This window comes from Phacochoerus africanus, chromosome 3 (genome assembly GCF_016906955.1).
Source record: "Phacochoerus africanus isolate WHEZ1 chromosome 3, ROS_Pafr_v1, whole genome shotgun sequence".
Classification (NCBI taxonomy): Eukaryota; Metazoa; Chordata; class Mammalia; order Artiodactyla; family Suidae; genus Phacochoerus; species Phacochoerus africanus.
The window spans coordinates 29,734,375-29,753,400 of NC_062546.1; the positions used below are offsets into that span (position 1 = coordinate 29,734,375).

Sequence of the window (19,026 nt, forward strand, 5' to 3'; positions counted from 1 at the left end):
AGCACCTGGCAGAAGGTCTTTGGTTGCCACTTTGGTGAACCCATGAGAGATGAATGAGCTTTCCCTGACTCTGGGTCTTCTCTGAAGTCACTCAGAAAGCCAGTGTCCAAGTGAAACCCATGAGGTCTGCAGCCACTGAATCTTCTAGTCCTATTTAAAGACATGTCATCTATGGCATTTAATGAAGGCTGTCATTTTAGTAAAGGGCATTATGCCCCCCATTCTCTAGAGTGTTCTTCATCCCTGTCACACTTCTCTTTATCTGGGAAGGTTTCTTCCTCTTGCCCTGGTCCTCCGGCATAGGACACAGCAACCCCCCTTCTCTATCCACCACGTCGCTGGATGCTTGAGCTTTGTCACTGTCGCTTAAGACGATGTAGGAGAGAAAACCCTCATTTATCGAACACCCACCATGTCCTAGGAGTCTTGCATACATGGTCACACCTGATCCTCACAGCCACCTTTACAAAATAGGCACTATTAGTCTTTATTCTACAGAGGAGAGAACAAGGCTCAAAGATGTCAAATGACTTATCCAAGGTCACACAGATCTCAGACTTAGAACTATGGCCCTCTAAAGTTTGTGCTCTTTCCATTATCTTATATTTAGTTTTCTAACATGAATATGCGTGTTGTCTGTATTTTTCACTCCCCAGCACTCTTCTGTTTTTTGCTTTTTGGGGTTTTTGTTTGTTTGTTTGTTTGTTCATTTGTTTGTTTGTGTTGCTACACCCATGGCATGTTCCTGGGGCAGGAATCAAATCCGTGCCACAGCTGTAGCCTGCACCATAGCAACACTGGATCTTTAACTCGCTGTGCCATATGGGAACTTCCTATTCCCCAGCATTCTTTTCTGAAAATGGTCTTGTCACTCTTGGGATCTGAGACACACACACACACACACACACACACACACACACACACACAGAGCCCAAATCATCAGGATCTTTCTTTTATTTATTGTACTGAAGGAGCATGAAATAACACAGGCCTGTTAAGGACTAAGCAAATTCCAAGTAAATTGCAAAAAAAAAAAAGCATATTTTTAAAAGCACACAAAGTAACTCTAAAACAATCAATAGATTTCAGAACATCTTGAGAGGCCTGGGGTGATGCATGAAGAGGTGGGCTCAGCAGCATCCTATACAAAATAACCAAACTTACATTTATTTCCTTCCCCATCCAGGCCAGCCTCCTGGATCCACAAACCCAACCATAGTGCCTGGGGACAGGCGAGAGACAGACAGACAGAGACAGAGAAAGAGGAGAGGACTTTGATTGAGGTCCTTCCTCTGTTTCTGGGTTATTTGAATAAAGGGAACTCATTTGGCCTCAAGCACTTAATCATTTCATTCTTCCTTCTGGTTTTATTTTGAGACATGAAGAGGAAAAAATCATCATGGGGGCTAAAGAGGGCCAGCTCCTCTTTCTAGCTGTTGCTTCTGGATTGCCTCGCCCAATGCCCAACGCATATGTTTGGCCAGATGGCTTGGACTCTTGGCGGCAGATTCAGCTGCTCAAGAACACGGTTGTGCTTAACCTCATCAGCTCAACTCAGCTTCAGTTCATCCTGGGGTTGGAGTGTGATACCGATCAGTTTAATTAGTTTAATGAGGGCTGAGGGAACCGGTCCACATTTTGAATCTGTTGCACAGAACAAATTGGTTTGCCTCACTCCCTCCTTGATCATTTCAGCATTCAGGAGAGCTGCTCTCATTAACCATTTCAGAAAGGGATTTTCACGCTCTTCCTCTCCTCGGAGGAGCTGGGCGCTGTCCAGGGTACCAACATGGACTGGAGCCCAGGAACTGCGTTCTTAGAAGGTGTGTTTCTAAACGAGAAGAACGCAGAATAACTGACTGAATATTTAACCCACTGGGAGACCAAACTTTCTAGTGTAGGAATTCCTGCTCCAATAAAAGGCAGCGTTTGAGCTTTTTACCTAAAGCATGGTCTGCACAGTAGGGAGATCTTTTGAGCTTTGAGAATCAAATGTTAGAATTTTTATTTGTTTATCACTCTTGTTTTAAATGTTTACCTCTTACATATTTTATGATATTTGTATATATTATATACATGAATAGTTCTGCATGGGAGGGGGTATACTCATTTATCTTCTGAGAGGGGCATTGATCGGTAAACTTTGGAGAGTCCAGATCCAGAGGAGTCAAGACGTTCGTCTGGTTTCCTGGAACTGGGGCATCACAAGGATGGGGTGGAGAGACTGATGTCAAGAGCTGCTGCTGTGTGGGGTGGGAGCCAAGCACTAAGCCTATTGGAAAGGGGAATCTCCACCCTCCCTCTCACTGACCCAGACACACACAGCACCCAGGTGGAAGGAGAGGCAGATGAGGTTTGGATGTTTTATAGACAATGCTGAACTGAGCGTGGAAATGAGGGCTATAGGGGAGGATGAACGTGTGCCCTCCCACCTGGAAGGGCCTTAGGGAAAGCTCCTGACTCATTTCCAGGATGGGGAAGGGTTTACACATCAAAAAGCTCTTCATAATAGGCATTGGGGTCTTCCTGAGACCGAGTAACCACCTTGAACTGGCGCCGGAGAAAACCACCATAGCGCTTCTGGTTGTCCCACTTGAGCTTGGGACGAATGCGCCGTAAGAAGCCCCCATAGCGCTTGTACAGGTCTTCGTGACCCACCTTATCCCCATCCCCATCCCCCTCCCCAGCTACTTCTGAGCTCCTCTTGGGGTATTTGCGCAGGAAGCCCCCATAACGTTTGACCTGCTCCTTGGGGTCCTCCACACTGGAATCCAGGGCTGCAGCCTCCATGGCACCATCATTCTGCTGGGCGTCCCCCATCAGCTCAGACTCTGTTTCCTCCCCCAACCTGCCAGGGAGGCTCCTGAGCTTCTCCACCAGGCTCCTGCTGAAAGCAGTCTCCTCTGCTGGAGTGCTGAGGAGGAATCTGTTTTTCTCCAGCTCCTTCAAGAAGGGCCCCATGTACTTGACCAGCTCACTAGAGGGCTCTTCCAAAGCTGCCTTGCTCTCCAAGTCTTCCTTGCCTTCGAGCCCGAGGCTCAAGGGAGTGAGAAAAGACAGAAGGCCCTGGCACCTCTCCCACTCCTCAGCGGGCTGCAGGGCAGCCTGGCATTCCAGGGAGCAAATCTGCAAAAGACCCCAAAAGACCACAGTGGTAATACCATTCCCATCAAACTATCAAACCACAAGCTTCTTACAATAGCCAAGACAGGGAAGTAACCTAAATATCCATCAACACAGGAGTGGATAAAGAAGCTCTGGTACACATCTTCTTCTGGAATATTACCCAGCCATAAAAAAGAATGAAATAATGTTATTTGTAGCAACATGGATGGACCTAGAAATTATCATACTAAGTGAAGTAAGTCAGAGAAAGACACATATCATATGAGATCACTAACATGTAGAATCTAACAAAAAATGATACAAAAAACTTACAAAACAGGAGTTCCCATCGTGGCGCAGTGGTTAACGAATCCGACTAGGAACCATGAGGTTGCGGGTTCGGTCCCTGCCCTTGCTCAGTGGGTTAACGATCCGGCGTTGCCGTGAGCTGTGGTGTAGGTTGCAGACGCGGCTTGGATCCGCGTTGCTGTGGCTCTGGCGTAGGCCAGTGGCTGTAGCTCCGATTCAACCCCTAGCCTGGGAACCTCCATATGCCACGGGAGCGGCCCAAGAAATAGCAACAACAACAACAACAACAATAACAACAACAAAAGACAAAAAAAAAAAAAACTTACAAAACAGAAACAGACCAAAGATTGTGAAACCAAATTCACGGTTACTAAAGGGGAACTGTGGGACAGGAAGGATAAATTGGGGATTGTAATGGACATATACACACTACTATGTATCAAACAGATAGATGGGAGTTCCCATTGTGGCTCAGCGGCAATGAACCCCACTAGTAACCATGAGGACATGGGTTTGACCCCTAGCCTCACTCAGTGGGTTAAGGATCTGGCATTGCCAGAAGCTGTGGTGTAGGTCACAGACACAGCTCAGATCCCACGTTGCTGTGGCTGTGGCATAGGCTGGCAGCTACAGCTCCTCTTCAAACCCTAGCCTGGAAAATTCCATGTGCCATGGGTGCAGTCCTAAAAAGACAATAAATAAATAGATAGGTAGATAGGTAGATAGATAGATAGATAGATAGATAGATAGATAGATAGATAACAAGGAACTATTGTATAGCACAGGGTAATCTACTCAATACTGTATAATAACCTATATGGGAAAAGAATCTGAAAAGAAACAGATTTATGTATGTGTATAATTGCTTTACTTGGCTGTATACCTGACACTAACACAATTTTTGAAGTCAGTTATACTCCAATATAATTTATTTTTTAAAAAACCCACAGGAGTTCCCTTCGTGGGTCAGTGGAAATGAATCTGACTAGCATCCATGAGGATGCAAGTTTGATCCCTGGCCTCACTCAGTGGGTTAAGGATCTGGCATTGCCATGAGCTGTGGTGTAGCTTGCAGACGTGGCTCAGATCTGGCATTGCTGTGGCTGTGGTATAGGCCAGCGGCTACAGCTCCGATTTGACCTATAGCCTGGGAAAATCCATATGCCGTAGGTGCATTCCTAAAAATACATAAAATAATAATAATAATAAAAAATAAATTTTTAAAAACCCCACAAGACTCTGCCCGGAGGGCCCCCTGACCAGTGTCTAAGGAAATCAAAAACCATTGCTAACCCCAGGCTGCCCACTTTAATGTTCCCAATGGTGCATAAAGGTAGTTGGCGTTGTGTGTGCCCATGTGGGGATGAGCAAACAGATGTGGAGAGGGGAAACTGCTTTCCCAAGGGCACATGGCTACAGGTGGCACTGCCAAAGTTGAACGTAAGATCTTCCCATGGTGCTCTGCTGTGCTCCCTCACATTCTTCTACTTCTTTTTTTTTTTTTGCCTTTTCTAGGGCCTCTTCCCGCGGCATATGGAGGTTCCCAGGCTAGGGGTCCAATCAGAGCTGTGGCCACGGGCCTACACCAGAGCCACAGCAACGTGGGATCCGAGCTGCGTCTGCAACCTACACCACAGCTCAGGGCAACGCCAGGTCTTTAACCCACTGAGCGAGGCCAGGGATCGAACCTGCAACCTCATCGTTCCTAGTCGAATTCATTAACCACTGAGCCACAACGGGAACTCCACGTTCTTCTACTTCTGACTCCAGAGGCAATAGCTGGTTCACCCAACCTTTTCTAGGCGTGAAGGATGCTGTAAACATTCTATAGGGAAGGACAGAACGTACAATGGCAGAAAGAACACATGTGAAGGGACATTTGAGGGTTCATCAGACCTGAGGGGACAGTAGTATCTACTTCCTAAAAGTGGGGAGGAGCCAAACATCAGGGTGACAATGGGGGAGGTGGCAGCGGTGGCAGCGATGATCGTGAGGAGGACCACAGCCACACTAGTTAATACTGGAAGCTGGACCCAGGTTCTAAGGCCATGGGTCTTCCTGCTTAATCTCTGTGTCCTTCTGAGATCATACATGGGCAACACCGGTGCCCTGGGGGCATCTCAATAAAGAGCGGCTAGCATCGTATATTTATTACTTTGCATCAGCACCTAATGGAATCACCCTCATTTTGCAGATGAGGAAACGGAGGCTCAGGGAGGGGATTCCAGGGTGATGGCACTAGATATTGGCAGAACCAAAGCCTGTGTTCTGTCCGCTACACTCTTGTACATCTACTCTAGCTTGTCTGCTGGAGACAAGGCACAGGGAAAAGTCTGATTCAAAGCAAAGCGAGCAAGGCCAGCCAACGTCCCAGGAGAAGGGTCAGGCTTGGATCCTCATAGCCAGGTCCCAGCACCTAGGGGTTGTGGAAAGAGCTTCTCTCACAGGAGTGACTGGATTTGGGAGTGCCCATCAGCCTGGTGGTAAGAAGACCTGAAAAGTTCACGGAGGGCTGCTGATTCCGGAAGTCAGCACCGCCTCATGAATGGCACTCTTTGTTGCCAGGCAACAGGCTCCCTGGAAACCTGAGCATCTGTCCCAGACCTAAGTGAGCCCAGGATGGTGAGATCTGAGGCGGGGATGGGAGCCGGGAAACAGCAGCATCTGGTGCCCAGGTTGGCCACAAGGCAGGGAATAGAGCGAATCTACAGGGCAGGCCCATGGCTACCCAGGCCTGTCACCTTCCCCTTCTAGGCTCCACGCCATGGTCCCTTCTGCACATAGATGCCAGGACCTGGGCCTTGCCTGAAACTCACCAGGGGGTTGATGGGTTTGGGCCCATCCTGGGTCTTCACAGCACACAAGGAGCACCCGGACAGGCAGTCCGCCATGGTGGAGGGGAGCACAAGGAGGCAAGCAGCCAGCAGCAGCCCCTGCCACGCCATTCTGTTTTGGGTCTTCCTGCTGGGGAAGGAAAAAGAAGAAACAAAATCTGTGATCAGGAGTTCCCATCACGGCACAGCAGAAACGAATGTGACCAAGAACCATTAGGTTGTGGGTGCGATCTCTGGCCTTGCTCATGTGGGTTAAGGATCTGGCGTTGCCGTGAGCTGTGGTGTAGGTCACAGATGCACTTGGATCCTGCGTTGCTGTGGCTGTGGCATTTGACCCCTAGCCTGGGAAACTTCATATGCCGCGGGTGTGGCCCTGAAAAATAAATTCACATCCTACTTTGTGGGGTGTGTCCTGAGCCTGCAAAGCAGACGCCTGCTGGCCCTGCTGCACAGCAAGGCAAACATTCTTGTTCCCATTCCACAGTTAAGAAGACAGAAGCCCAGGGAGAGCAACGGGTGCCCAAGGCCAAAAGTCAAGGCAGAGAACTAACATGCAATGTATGCCTGCTCTGCGCTAGGAGCTTTCCTACGTGCTGACATTCAATCTGCACAACAGCTTTTAATGTGGGCTGTGCCATTAGTGAGATGGGGAAGTTGAAGCTCAGAGAGGTGAAGTGATTGCTCACACAGGAAGTGGACAAGGGTCTGTCAGACTTCAAAGCCCACTCCGACCCCACACCAAGCCAGAAGACACAGGGTTGTCTGCTTTCCTGTGTTCTCTGAGGCTTCCATCACCTGCTCTTCTCCGGACCAATCTTTTCTGCTAAGGACCTTCTCCACCCCAGTGCTTCTCTGGAGCCTGGCCAGAGCTCTACCTTCCCTGTCTCTGCGCTGGCCTCCTTGCCTGCAGTTCCCTCACTGGCCCATCCTGTTCACCTTGAGATGCCCTTCTCAGCACATCAATCCTGGGATCAGAGCTATGGGGCCGGGTCAGGGACACCCTCAATTCCATCCCTACACCCAACTCTTCAGCTCCGGTTTCAACCACACCCAAGCGCCTATAATTCTCCTAACGAATAGATCAGGCCCTATCCCACCTCTGGCCCTTTGCACATGTTAGACCCTCTTCCTGGAAAACCTTCCTCTTCTCTTCTATTACTTGTCATTTAGGTCTTAGATTAGATCTCACCTTCCCTAGGCAGGTGTGTGTCTCATGTCTAGGCTGGGTGAGATGCTCCCCTTTGTATTTTCACAGAAAATTGTGCCTCCTCCATGAAAATATTTCTCCTTTTGGTAATTATCTATTTGAGTCCTCAGATGATCGTTTCATGAAAGCAGGAGATGTGTCTTGTATCCAGGGTCCCTCAAACATGCCAGGCCTGCCTCTACCTCAGGGCCTTTGCACGTCCTATTCCTCCAGCTGTGAAAATCTTTGGACTCAGATTAATCTTTCACATGGCTCCCTCCTTCTTGTAACTGAATGAATGAACATTCACCATCTCATTTGTCCTGTCATTTGATGCTTGTCATTGTTGCGTATTATCATTCCTTCATTAGATTATTAGCTCCCTGCGGGCACAGACCTAACTGGCGTAGTCCCTTCTGTATCCTGGCACCCACAACCCTGGCCCTCAACAAATACTAGGCAGATGAGTTAATGCTTCACAAAGAGTCTATTAGAAGCTGCCCCTTTCATAGTTAACTCCTTATTGACCGATTATTAACAGGCAAGGCTGTCAAATGGGAGCAAAATGCAGAACTTCCAACCAGAAGTGGGCAGTTCCCCTGAGACACCATCCCCAGCAGCAGGGCCACCGCTGTAGCCTGATACCTCCATCACTGCTCTCCCAGATGGCTGTCCTACCTCCTCCCACCCAGTCCCCGCTCCTGCCCACTGCCCTGTCTGCTCAGCTATCCAGGGGTTTGGAAGATTCCACCCACGGCCCCAGGACCCCACACCATAGCCCAGAGCTGGCATCAGGGCACCCAGTAGGTGTCCCTCCAGAGCAGACCTGACAGGATCCCAGCCACCACTGATGGGTCCCCTACTGTGCAGCACACCTTGACTAAGCCCTGCATCTGTCATCTCATTTACTCCTCCCCAGAGAGGGCACTGCCAGTTCAGTGAAGTCTTCATGCCTTCAAGGGAGTAGTGAAGCAGGGGTCCACGTCCCATCCTGTTTGACTCCCCACACGTGTGCTATTAATGACCACAGTTTCTAGAACCACTTTGCTTCATTAACAGCTGAACCCTCCATAAGGCCCGGAGGGCCCTGGGCGCGGGGCCTTTACTTGTATATTGTACCCAATCTGCCCACTGTGAGGGGTGGGCATCATTATCCCCACTTTATAGATGAGAGAGCTGGTGCTCAGAGAGGCTTGGTGAATCTCCTGAGGTCACACAGCAATTAAAGGTGAGAACTCAGGTTCATCTGCTTCTCTCCAGGCTGGGCTAGGTCTGCCCCCTAAGCAGAGGGGCCCAGAGAAGGAGCTTCCAGGAGGTGGCCTGCGTCCATCCATGCCTCTCTCCTTCCTCTCTTTCTCTCACGCTCTATTAACTGCTGAGCGGATTTGGGTTCCAGGCGAGTGAGCCGTGCCGTTTATGTGCAGATACAAAGCAGGCAGCTCGTGCTTTCTCTCATATCAGCGATGGCTGGGCTGGCCCGGCGCAAGATTAGCAAGGAATTAAGCCACTGGGGAGGGACAGCATCACCACCTTCTAACTCCTGGCTAGAAGCTTCCCACACAGCTTTGGCTGCTCAAGTAGGAAGCCCAATTTGAGATCTCGTTGTCCCAGGCAAAAATAACGTCAGCATGCTTTCCTTTCATCCACTAAATTGACATTTAATAATAATAACTGCTCGAGTTCCCGTCGTGGCTCAGTGGTTAACAAATCCGACTAGGAACCATGAGGTTGCAGGTTCAATCCCTGGCCTCGCTCAGTGGGTTAAGGATCCGGCATTGCTGTGAGCTGTGGTGTAGGTCGCAGACTCTTCTCGGATCTCACATTGCTGTGGCTCTGGTGTAAGCTGGTGGCCACAGCTCCAATTAGACCCCTAGCCTGGGAACCTCCATGTGCCACAGGAGGGGCCCTAGAAAAAGGCAAAAAGAGTAAGAATAATAATAACAATAATAATAACAGTTCTAGCTGAGCTGATGGTTGTTGAGTGAAGATGCTCTAAGTCTTTCTCGTGGATGAATACATTTACACTCACAGTAACTCTATGGGGCGGGTCATGGCCACCTCACAGATGAGGAAACGGAGTTTAGACACCTGCCAAGACTCTAGAGCTAGCGAGCGGCAAAGCTGGGACTTATATGCAGGCAGTCTGGCTTCAGAAGTCACCTTCTAACCAGTGTACATGGCCCCAGCCCCCGATGCACCCCCTCGCCAGCCTCCAGCTCCTCCTCCTGGCTCCACACAGACACCCTCCACAAAGCAGCCAGAGGATGGTTCCAAAAGGCCAGTCTGACTACACCCTGCCCTGCATCCGGGTCCTCCGTGGCCTTTGGGAGGACCCACCCCTTCTCCAGGCTCTCCAGGGCTTCCTGCTGAGGAGAGCTGCCACTGACCAGGCGGGCATCGCTCACCATATGCGGCCCCATGCTGAGTCCTGCACGTGACTTGACTTAAGGGGAGCTTGTAGGCGGGGACTGATAGTCTCCTTGTTCTTCTGTGAGGAAATGGAGGCACAGAGAGATCATGTCACCTGTTCGAGGTATCCCAGCAAAGGTGTGGCACCCCCAATCTGAGCCTGACCAAGCCACCTGCAATTCTACAAGGAATGCCCTGGTGCCCGGTCCCCCAAGCCTTTGCACTTGGTGCCCCTTTCTCACCCCGCCCATCCACCCTCTTCTGTCCCTGACCTGCCTAACTCGTACTGTTCTTCAAAAGTCAGTCTCGGAGTTCTGTCATGGCTCAGTGATTAGCGAATCCGACTAGGAACCATGAGGTTGTGGGTTCGATCCCTGGCCTCGCTCCATGGGTTAAGGATCCAGCGTTGCCGTGAGCTGCAGTGTAGGTCGCAGACACGGCTCGGATCCCATGTTGCTGTGGCTGTGCTGTAGGCCAGCAGCTACAGCTCCAATTCGACCCCTAGCCTGGGAACCTCCATATGCTAAAGGAGCGGCCCAAGAAATGGCAAAAAAGACAAAAAAAAAAAGACATTCTTGTTGTGGCTGTTAGGATCCGGGTTCAACCTCTAGCCTCACTCAGTGGGATAAGGATCTGACATTGTGATGAGTTGTAGCAAAGGTCACAGATGCAGCTTGGATCCAGTGTTGCCGTGGCTATGGGTTAGGCCAGCAGCTGCAATTCCCATTCTTGGCCTGGGAATCTCCATATGCTGCAGGTGCAGCTATTAAAAAATTTTTTTTTAAAAGATTGATAATGACATAGGGCCCAGAACAGAGGGTTTTAAACAAAAGGAATTGTTGAATGAATTGCCTGCCATTTGTGGAGGGGCTACTGTGTGCTGGGAGTGCTGAGAGCCCCGTATTGATGGTGACATCAATCCAGTGAGAGCCACCATTTCTCAAAAGCCTACCTGGCTGCCAGGCTCTGCGTGATCTTTTTACACGTGTTATTCTAATCCTCACAACAACCCAGGGGTGAGGGCGTTTATACCCATTGTACAGAGAACAAGACTGAGACTGGGAGAGACGCTGCTCACCCAAGTCCACCCAGCCTGTGAGTGGGAGGGCTGGGCCTCCGAGTGGATCTCCGGGGCCTCTCTCAGAGGCACACCAGCCCTGAGACTTTCTTTAGCCATCCTGTTCCCTTCCTCCTTTAGATAAACGGATTACTGAGCAAAGTCAGATGAGTCCCAAGGGAGCATTTTCACCTTCCTGCAGGCCTGGCTTGGAAGTGGTACCTCAGAGCTTGCCCTACCTGCTCATCATCCCTGACTTGGGATGAACCAGGAGTAAAGGAACGTTGCGTTCATCTCTGTATCAGACATGGACCGTGAGCAGAGCCGGCTGGGTGAGCCCTGGGGACAGGGAGTCAGCACGCAGACCAGCGAAGGGGGCCAGGTTGCTGGGGTTGGGGGCGGGGCTTGCGTAGCCTCTGGCAAAGGAGGGGCCCCTTTTCTGAACTCGGCTTGGCGGTCCAGGGGGCCTCCTAGGGGCCTCCCAAAGTAACCCCGGCGGCAGTGGTGGCGCTTGCAAGTTTAGGAAGCATTTCTACAGCCTCCACCTCCCCCGAGGCACGTGGAGTCAGCCGGGAGAGGGAGGTGAGGCTAGGGGGACGGAGGTGATTCTCCCCTAAAGGAAGAAGAAATTTTGGACCCAACTGCCTCCAAAATCACATGATCCAATCCTTAGAAGAAGCCTCTTTCTCTGAATGTACACACCCGATTGTTTTGGTTTCTCTCCTGATCACACAGCACTCATCCCCTCTGTTTACACAGTGTCCCGGTGGCTTTCAGGGGACAAAAGCACAGTTGAGCTCTGAAATCGGGACCTAGGGCCAAGAACGCCCCAAATATTTACTATCTAGTCCTTTACAAAACAAGTTTGCTGGAGTTCCTGCTATGGCCGTGTCTCTGCTGCACCAGGACACAGGTTCGCTCCGGGCCCAGCACAGTGGGTCAAAGGATCCCGAGTTGCCACAGCTGCAGCGTAGGTTGCAACGGAGGCTCAGATCTAATCCCTGGCCAGGGAACTCCATATGCCTCGGGGCAGCCAAAAAAAGAAAGAAAAAGAGAAAGTCTGCTGACCGCTGCTCCCCTTACTTTGATAACCATTTTATTGTTCTAATGATTCAAATCATTTTGAAGCTGATTTTCTTGGGGCATCCGTTTCCTCTCCAAGCCTGTCTTCTCACCTGCCAGTGGGTTTGTAGCGCCTCCGCCCTGTCTCCGTAAGGACTCCCTCCGAGGGCATCATTTAAAGGCCAGGATCCCCAAGATCCTTTCGTCACCAAGGGCCCAGAGCTCCTTGAAGGGGAAGGGGCTGCCTGGCCTCTTATCTCCTCTTGATATTTCAATATTGTCATCAGAGAGCTCTGAGGAGCAACAAGCATTTTTATTTAAAAAGCCAGCATGGAATAATAATGGCTTGATTTAACATCGCAATTATCTCTCCAAGCACTTTATCGCATGTGATTATCCGTATTTGATAGAAGAGGAAATGGGAAAAGGTAGAAATGAAGTCACTTGTTTAAGGTCACATCGTGAGTCAGGAGGGAAATGGAGACAGAACTGGGGCCTCCCACACCCAGGCCTTGACTCGCGCTGAGGAGGTGGCGTCCTTTCCGTGACCCTCCAGCGAGCACTGTGCCAGCCCAGCCCCGGCCTCCCATGGACCACCCCCCCTCCCCAGGACAGGTGCTATTATTCCACGCAGGCTCTGGTTCCAAGAAGCAAGAGTGAGAACCACGTGACAAAGCGCCCCAAGGCCAGGAGCACCCAGGGGGACAAAGTGGGATCTGGGTCCATCTCACCCCCTATTGAGGGCACAGCAGTGGACCCTTATCTCAGTTACTGGATCCTCCCTAAAGGGCACAATGAACCCATTTACTTGACGGGGAAACAGAGACCTGGAGAAGCAAAACACCTGGCCAGGCCGCCACGGAGCAGCTTGGGGTCAGCCTGGGACTCCACTTCACCAACCATCCTGAGCTGTACACCACGTTAACTGTCCACTCGTTCCCCCAACCTCCGCTCCAGCTCATGTTCCTGAAGATGAGACTGTTTCAGGAATTTCACTCCACTTGAAAATACATACAGTTCCCTTCTGTGGGTCTCCAGTGGGCCGGCCCACACGGGGCCCTCCAACTGGAAAAGATTGTTCTTGTTAGGCCTTCAGAGTCATTAACAAAGAATGGAGTATCAATTTAAGGGGATGCAGGCATGGCTTCTGGATGGAAAAGGAAGGCACCATTTAGTCCAGCAAGATGTCAGAACACAGAGCCCAGCATGAGGCCCCGGCTGAGGGCTGGCCACCTCTCTCGGACCACTCCTTGTCCAGAGACTAGAGTTGAAAGAGTGAACGGCCTGCAAGCCACATCATTAAGTACATTTTGGAAAGAATGTTTTTTGAGAGCAGGGTTCCTATGGAACTCTCATCCTTTGTTATTGGGTGCAATTAAGAGATGGGGAGAAAAGCGTGGACAGAGAGAGGGGGGCAAAGAGACAGAGCCCAGAGGTGGGCGGGTAGGGGGGGGGCGGAGGGAGCCAAGAAGAGCAGCAGAGACTTGCACGCGGAGAGAAAAAATCAAGGTGCCTAGACACACGGGGAGTGAGCCAACAGACCACAGGGGAAAAGACAATAAGGGTTAGAAGCAGAGATGGGAGAGGATGAGTGGGAATGAGAGGGAGACGGATAAGAAAGGGGAGGCGAAGAAGAGAGGGAGCAAGAGGAGGGATGGAGAGAAGGCAGAATGGAAATAGCTCTTGATCAGGAAGTTGCCCTATTACGGGATCCACGATCACCAGTTCCCTTCTCCTGCAGTCCTCCGATCTGCCCTCTGTTCCTGCGGCCAGTGGACCAGAGGCCCAATGACATAATAACTGCTCCATAAAGAGGTTAAAGGACTGTCCAGTATTAAGCTAAGGGGCCAAATGCTGATGGGCAAATTGCCCCCTAGTGAGCATGCCTAGGGCCTGCAGTGATCCCGCTGGCCAGGAGGACGGCTGGAAGGATTCCGGGAGAGGCCTCCTGAGCCAGAAGATGTGCCTCATGGTCCTGGGCCATCATCAGGAGCCTCCATCTGGAGCCTCCAGGAGCCTCCGTCTGTATCCTGGCTGGAGGGGCTAGTGAGGTCCAATTCATAGGACTCAGGGACCCCACTCCATCTCCAGGCCCTGATCCTGGGCTTACCTGGGTGTCCCCAGCAATGTTTACTGCCTGCCACAGGGGCCAGCTCTGTCTCAGTGAAATCGTGTTAGCCCTTTGTCAGATCCAATGAGGAGAACCACCATTTATGAGCTGGGATGAGCAGAAACGGCAAAAGATAGCAGCTAGCTGACTGCACTTTCTCAGGCACCGCTGGAATCAAACCACCAACTATCGATCCCACTTAAAGATGGACGACATCTAATAAACACAGCAATTGTGCAAGAATGACCCAAGGAGGTGGGCAGGGGGCGGGGGAGTTAGGGAAGATCAATCAAGGAGAGACTTCAAGATCCCCAGGCAGCAGCTGAAGACATAAAGTCCTCTTGGCAGGGAGAGAAGGGGGTGGGCGGGGAAGGCGTGTCAGCCCCACTAACAGAAGTATTAGACACTAGATCATATTTCCTGGACGTAGCCCCCAGCGTGATGGAGTGGGACAATCAACATTGCTGTAATGGGTTGGGGAAGGGGAGGGCTGCAGCTCTGCCACCGGGACAGTGCACACTCACGCAGTCACACTAGCATTTAGGGAACAACTCCTAAACACCAAGCATCTTACTGTATCTCATGGCATCTCATGATAACCTCGGGAGGTGAATATGACCACCCTTGTTGCTCAGAGAGAGAGAGCCACTGTCCCCAAACCACACAGCAAATGAGTGGTGGGATCTGGGACTTGAACCCAGCACCGTCTTGGGGGTTGTGAGATACATATTTAGAAGTGACATGGAAAATTCCTGGCTCCTCCAGATCCTAATCCCTCTCTGTGTGTTTTAATGGGGATTGTAAATTTCTCGAAGAGCCCCAGAGCTGGTCCCTTTGCCCGTTCTGCTAAAACCTGCTGGGTTCTACTATACAGCCTCAGAAGTTACTGTGACATCCCCCCTCCCGCCCCAGGGGTAACAGTGAGAGGGGATTCGCCTGCCACCCATCACACCTCTAGCTCATCTGGGGCAAAGCAGTGGGTTTGAGATCCCTTCAGCAACCTCACCCAGGCAGCACAGCTCGCCTGGCTTGGGTTGCTGCAACAGCTCCCCCACGCAGATCTCAAAGCCTGGAGATAAATGACCTGCAAAAATAGAACAAAAGGCAAGGTGGAGTGGGACTGGTGAGAGAAGGTGAGGGGAAAAGAGGGAGAAGATGCAGCGGTGGGAGGGGGAGCAGGGGGTTGACGTTCTGAAATGTGTTGCAATGGATCTTAACTAGAAAGCCTGTCAAATTAGAAAGACAAGCCTTGTATATTTTCCCAACCCTTGGAAGAGCCATGGTAATGAAGACTTTTGGTCTGTGGGAGGGGAACTGAAATCAGATCCAATAACCTGAAGAAGTTGTTTCTCTTGGGAAATTCGGAGGCTTAATTAAGGAATGTTTGTAAAGCTTGGAGAGATTCTAGATAAAAGATAATACCCAGGAAAAAGTACAAGGTTACAGAATTTCCTGTGCAATCTTGGAGTCATCAGCAGCTTTTCTTCCTGAAGCTCACCAGCCCCCTCCCCGCCCCCCGCCTTTATTTTTTTTGCTGGAGTCAAACTTTAAGATTCTATAGTATTTTCTTTGAATACAGATATCTTTCTGGAGGAGCAAATCTTTTTTCCCATCTGAGTTTCCTCCCTGCCAAACCTTGACGCCTCTGCCTGTAATTGACATGAAAGCAACAAGTCCTCTCAAAGTAAAATGGATGAGGAAAATCCTGCCAAGCCTGGGTCTCCTGGCATGCTGTCACTCTCTCCCCTCCTCCCTTCCCAACAAAACAACCCCAAACTTCATTTCTGTGTGAAATTATGTCTAAAGAAGCCACTCAAGCCTGCACCCTGCCAGCAATTAAACACGATCCAAAAAGAATGAAAAGGCTGAACTTGGCTATACATTGATGTACATTTTACGTGGTAAATGCCAGAGCCCTGACATCTCATTAATGTCCCCAAGCTCTTGTTCTCTAAGTCCAACGAGAATCACTGACCTTTAAAATTACCCTGATTAGCTAAGCCTCTCACTTCTTCCACCCAAGGCATCCCATTCTCGCTTGGGCACCACCGTGGAGAGGCAGCCTGCCAGAGGAAGAAGATCCCGCGGCCAAAACCAAGCAGTGGTCCTCTTGGGAGGGAGCAGCCCACCTGTTTCAGCCAGGGCTGTACTGAGAGGGAAAATCCAAGGAGCAGACCGTCTCGGACGGATCTGGCTTTGGAAACTAGCCTCATAACTCTTACTATCTCTGCCAGATAATCGGGCCCACACCTGCCACCCCCCAGCCCAAGCTTCCACCCTCTCCAGGTCCAGAGAATCAGGAAAAATAAATAAAAACCAAGAGAGAGGATTCCAGCACTCTCTGGATATTACCTGTGCTCCTCTTTGTCCCTGGGCAGCTTCTGGCCAAACAGGTTCGAGGGTGGTGGCAGGTGGCCGGTCCAAGACCAAGGGACGGTCCTGCCTCCCGCTGGGAAGGAGGTGCCAAAGAGGCAGCTGTGAGCGCAGCCAAAGCCCCTTAGAATGGCAGTTCTGGTGCCTCGGCCCCCCTTTTATGGACTAGAGCCTCCCCCTGTCGCTCAGCCCTTGCTCAGCACAGGCTGCACGGAGCCAATGGGGAAGTAGCTCAGAGCAGTCAGAGGCGCAGACCCCGGGGCCCTTCAACTCGAACTCCCTGGGCCCGACACAATAGGCTTCTCTCTGTGACAGGGGATGTGGAGGAGGAAGGCAGCCGCGCTGGGAGGGGGGCGGATTCTGGGTGTAGTGCTGTTTGTCACTTGAAATCTGGCCACTTCAGTCTTTGATGCGTTTCCAGGAGAGTGTCATGGAAAAAGAGAGAGAGAGAGGTGGGGAAGGACAGAACCAGGAAGAGTTAGAGACACAGAAAGAGTCAGAGAGACAGACAGACAGAGATTAGAGACAGATGGAGATAGAGAGACAGTCAGACAGATATGGAAACAGAGACAGAGAGGAAGAGACGGACAAAGAGACATAGAGACAGATGGAGACAGAGACAAGAGAGACACAGAAAGAGAAGCAGAGAGAGACAGTCAGAGAGAGAGAGACAGATGGATGTACACACAGGGAGACAGTCAGACAGACAAACAGACAAGAGACAGAGAGCGTCAGCTATTGAGACAGATGGAGAGAGACAGAGAGCAAAATGGAAAGCTTCAGAGAGAGACCAGAGACTGTGCCAGAGGACAGGCAGCGCTGCCAACACAGCAGGGGAGAAAGAGACAGAAACACAGAGACTTGGGGACAGTGCGAAGAGTAGCAGAGGTGAGGGAAGCCGAAGAGACGGGCGGAAAGGGACAGTCAGGGCAGGGAGTGAAGGAAACCAGGACAGAAGACAGAAGCCACGCGACCCACAGACGCAGAGGCTGCGAGAGTCCTGTGATCTGAAGGGGAAGAGGCAAAGGAAGCCAGCAGGGGCGTGTGTGGCCCTGTGTTGTGTGCAGCGGCAGCTCTGAGTGTGTGCCTGGAAGGGTTTTGTGTGTACATTTGCCTAGAACCGACAGTCGACTCGAGTACATGCCTGTGCTGGCGCCAGGCACAACCAGCCCTGGCATAAGCACAGCCCTTCCCAGCAGCCAGGAGCTGCGGCTGATTTTTCTCTGGCGGCAACGCAAAATGAGTATCCTGAAATCCTCCTCAAAATCTGGGCTGCGATGCACCTTTGCATGGGCTCCAGACGGGGTGGGGGAGGGGTCCTCACGGGCACCCTCAGCCCTGTGCCAGCAGCAGCTTGAGGGCTGCACTCTCCATGGCTACAAATACCTTCCAGAATGTAGCAGGGCAGAGGGGTGGGGGAGGGAGGGTGTCTCTGAGTTTGGAAGAGAACAGGCCTTTCCCCTCGGTCAACAGCAGACAAGCCATATAGATGGGCGTTAAGGCTGTTTCAGATGTCAGGCAGGGGTTGCTCACTTCCTGGGCATCTATGCTGCACCGGGCTGTTAGCTAGCGTTGCCAGGCTTAATCCTCGCAACCTAGCCAGGTAGTGAATATTATCCCCATTTTGCAGATGAGGAAAAAGTGTCTTGAGGGCTGGGAAACGTGCCCAAAGGCACACAGCAGTAAGTCACAAGCAAGGATCCAAACCCAGGTTTTTCTGACCCTGCTTATTCCCTCCCCCATCCTGGACTCTGCTGACCCTGGGGCGGGGGTGGGGGGGAGGCAGGGGGCGGGGGACAGGAGCGCCCTTCTCTGGGACCACGCCTCCACCTACACAGTACAGCAAGGGCTGCGGGGAATACAACTTCGGGTGTGAATTTGCTTCCCAGCTCTGGCTCCACCAGGGGAGAGACCTTAGACAGGGTTTCTGACCTCAGCCTCAGTTTGCTCATCTGTAAAATGATAAATGATGTCCAGCTCACCGAGCTCTTGTGAGGCTGAAACCAGAGGATGTGAGACACAGCACGTGACGAGTGCTCCATAGTCATGCAGCCTGGAGCTCCGTGACATCCTTCCGTTCTGACGCACCACAGTTCTCAGGGGCATCATCCTCTCTCTGCAGCTGGTTCATTACAAGCTGGAAGATGGAAGGGGGCCGCTCGCTGGGCACCTACTATGTTTCAGACGTCAGACGCTTGTGCACGTTTCACTGTATCCTCACCACAAGCAAATGTGTGGTGCGGAGACCACAATGCATCCTCAGATCCATTAGTGCCGCTGAAGCTCAGGGAGGCCCCGGACACAGGGGGAGGGAGAAGGACCGAGTCCCTCAGGCCCCCAAAGCTCAGCTCCCGGATCTCCCCCTCCAGCCTTGGGGTGAGGTCTCCCTCCTCCCTTCAGGATCCGAGCCTTGGCCCCCTTTTCCAGGCAGTGGGTGGGGTCGGGGATGCAGGTGCAAAGCCCCTGGGTGCCAGGGAGGGAGCCCCAGCCCCAGGGTCTGATGGCCACAGCCCGGGTTCAGCCAGTGCTTGGGCGGACCTCAGGTTGGCTCCCCACCCAGCCACCCAGAGGGCTTGGCTCG

At 51.5% G+C, this 19,026-nt stretch overlaps 1 protein-coding gene across 2 annotated transcripts; it reads right to left on the reverse strand.

Moving 5' to 3' along the window:
* Nucleotides 1–939: 939 nt before the first annotated feature.
* PDYN (prodynorphin) lies at nt 940–16,767 on the reverse strand. Of its 2 annotated transcripts, none has more exons than XM_047770348.1 (3): nt 16,425–16,767; nt 6,231–6,375; nt 940–3,126 (listed from the first exon to the last, which is right to left on the reverse strand). In XM_047770348.1, exons 2-3 carry the CDS (start codon nt 6,357–6,359, stop codon nt 2,485–2,487), a joined length of 771 nt encoding a protein of 256 aa, XP_047626304.1. In that variant the 5' UTR covers nt 6,360–6,375; nt 16,425–16,767; the 3' UTR covers nt 940–2,484. The 2 variants fall into 2 exon arrangements, with proteins under 2 accessions (XP_047626304.1, XP_047626303.1); XM_047770347.1 differs by having other exon boundaries at nt 6,231–6,378; nt 16,425–16,766.
* Nucleotides 16,768–19,026: the final 2,259 nt, after the last annotated feature.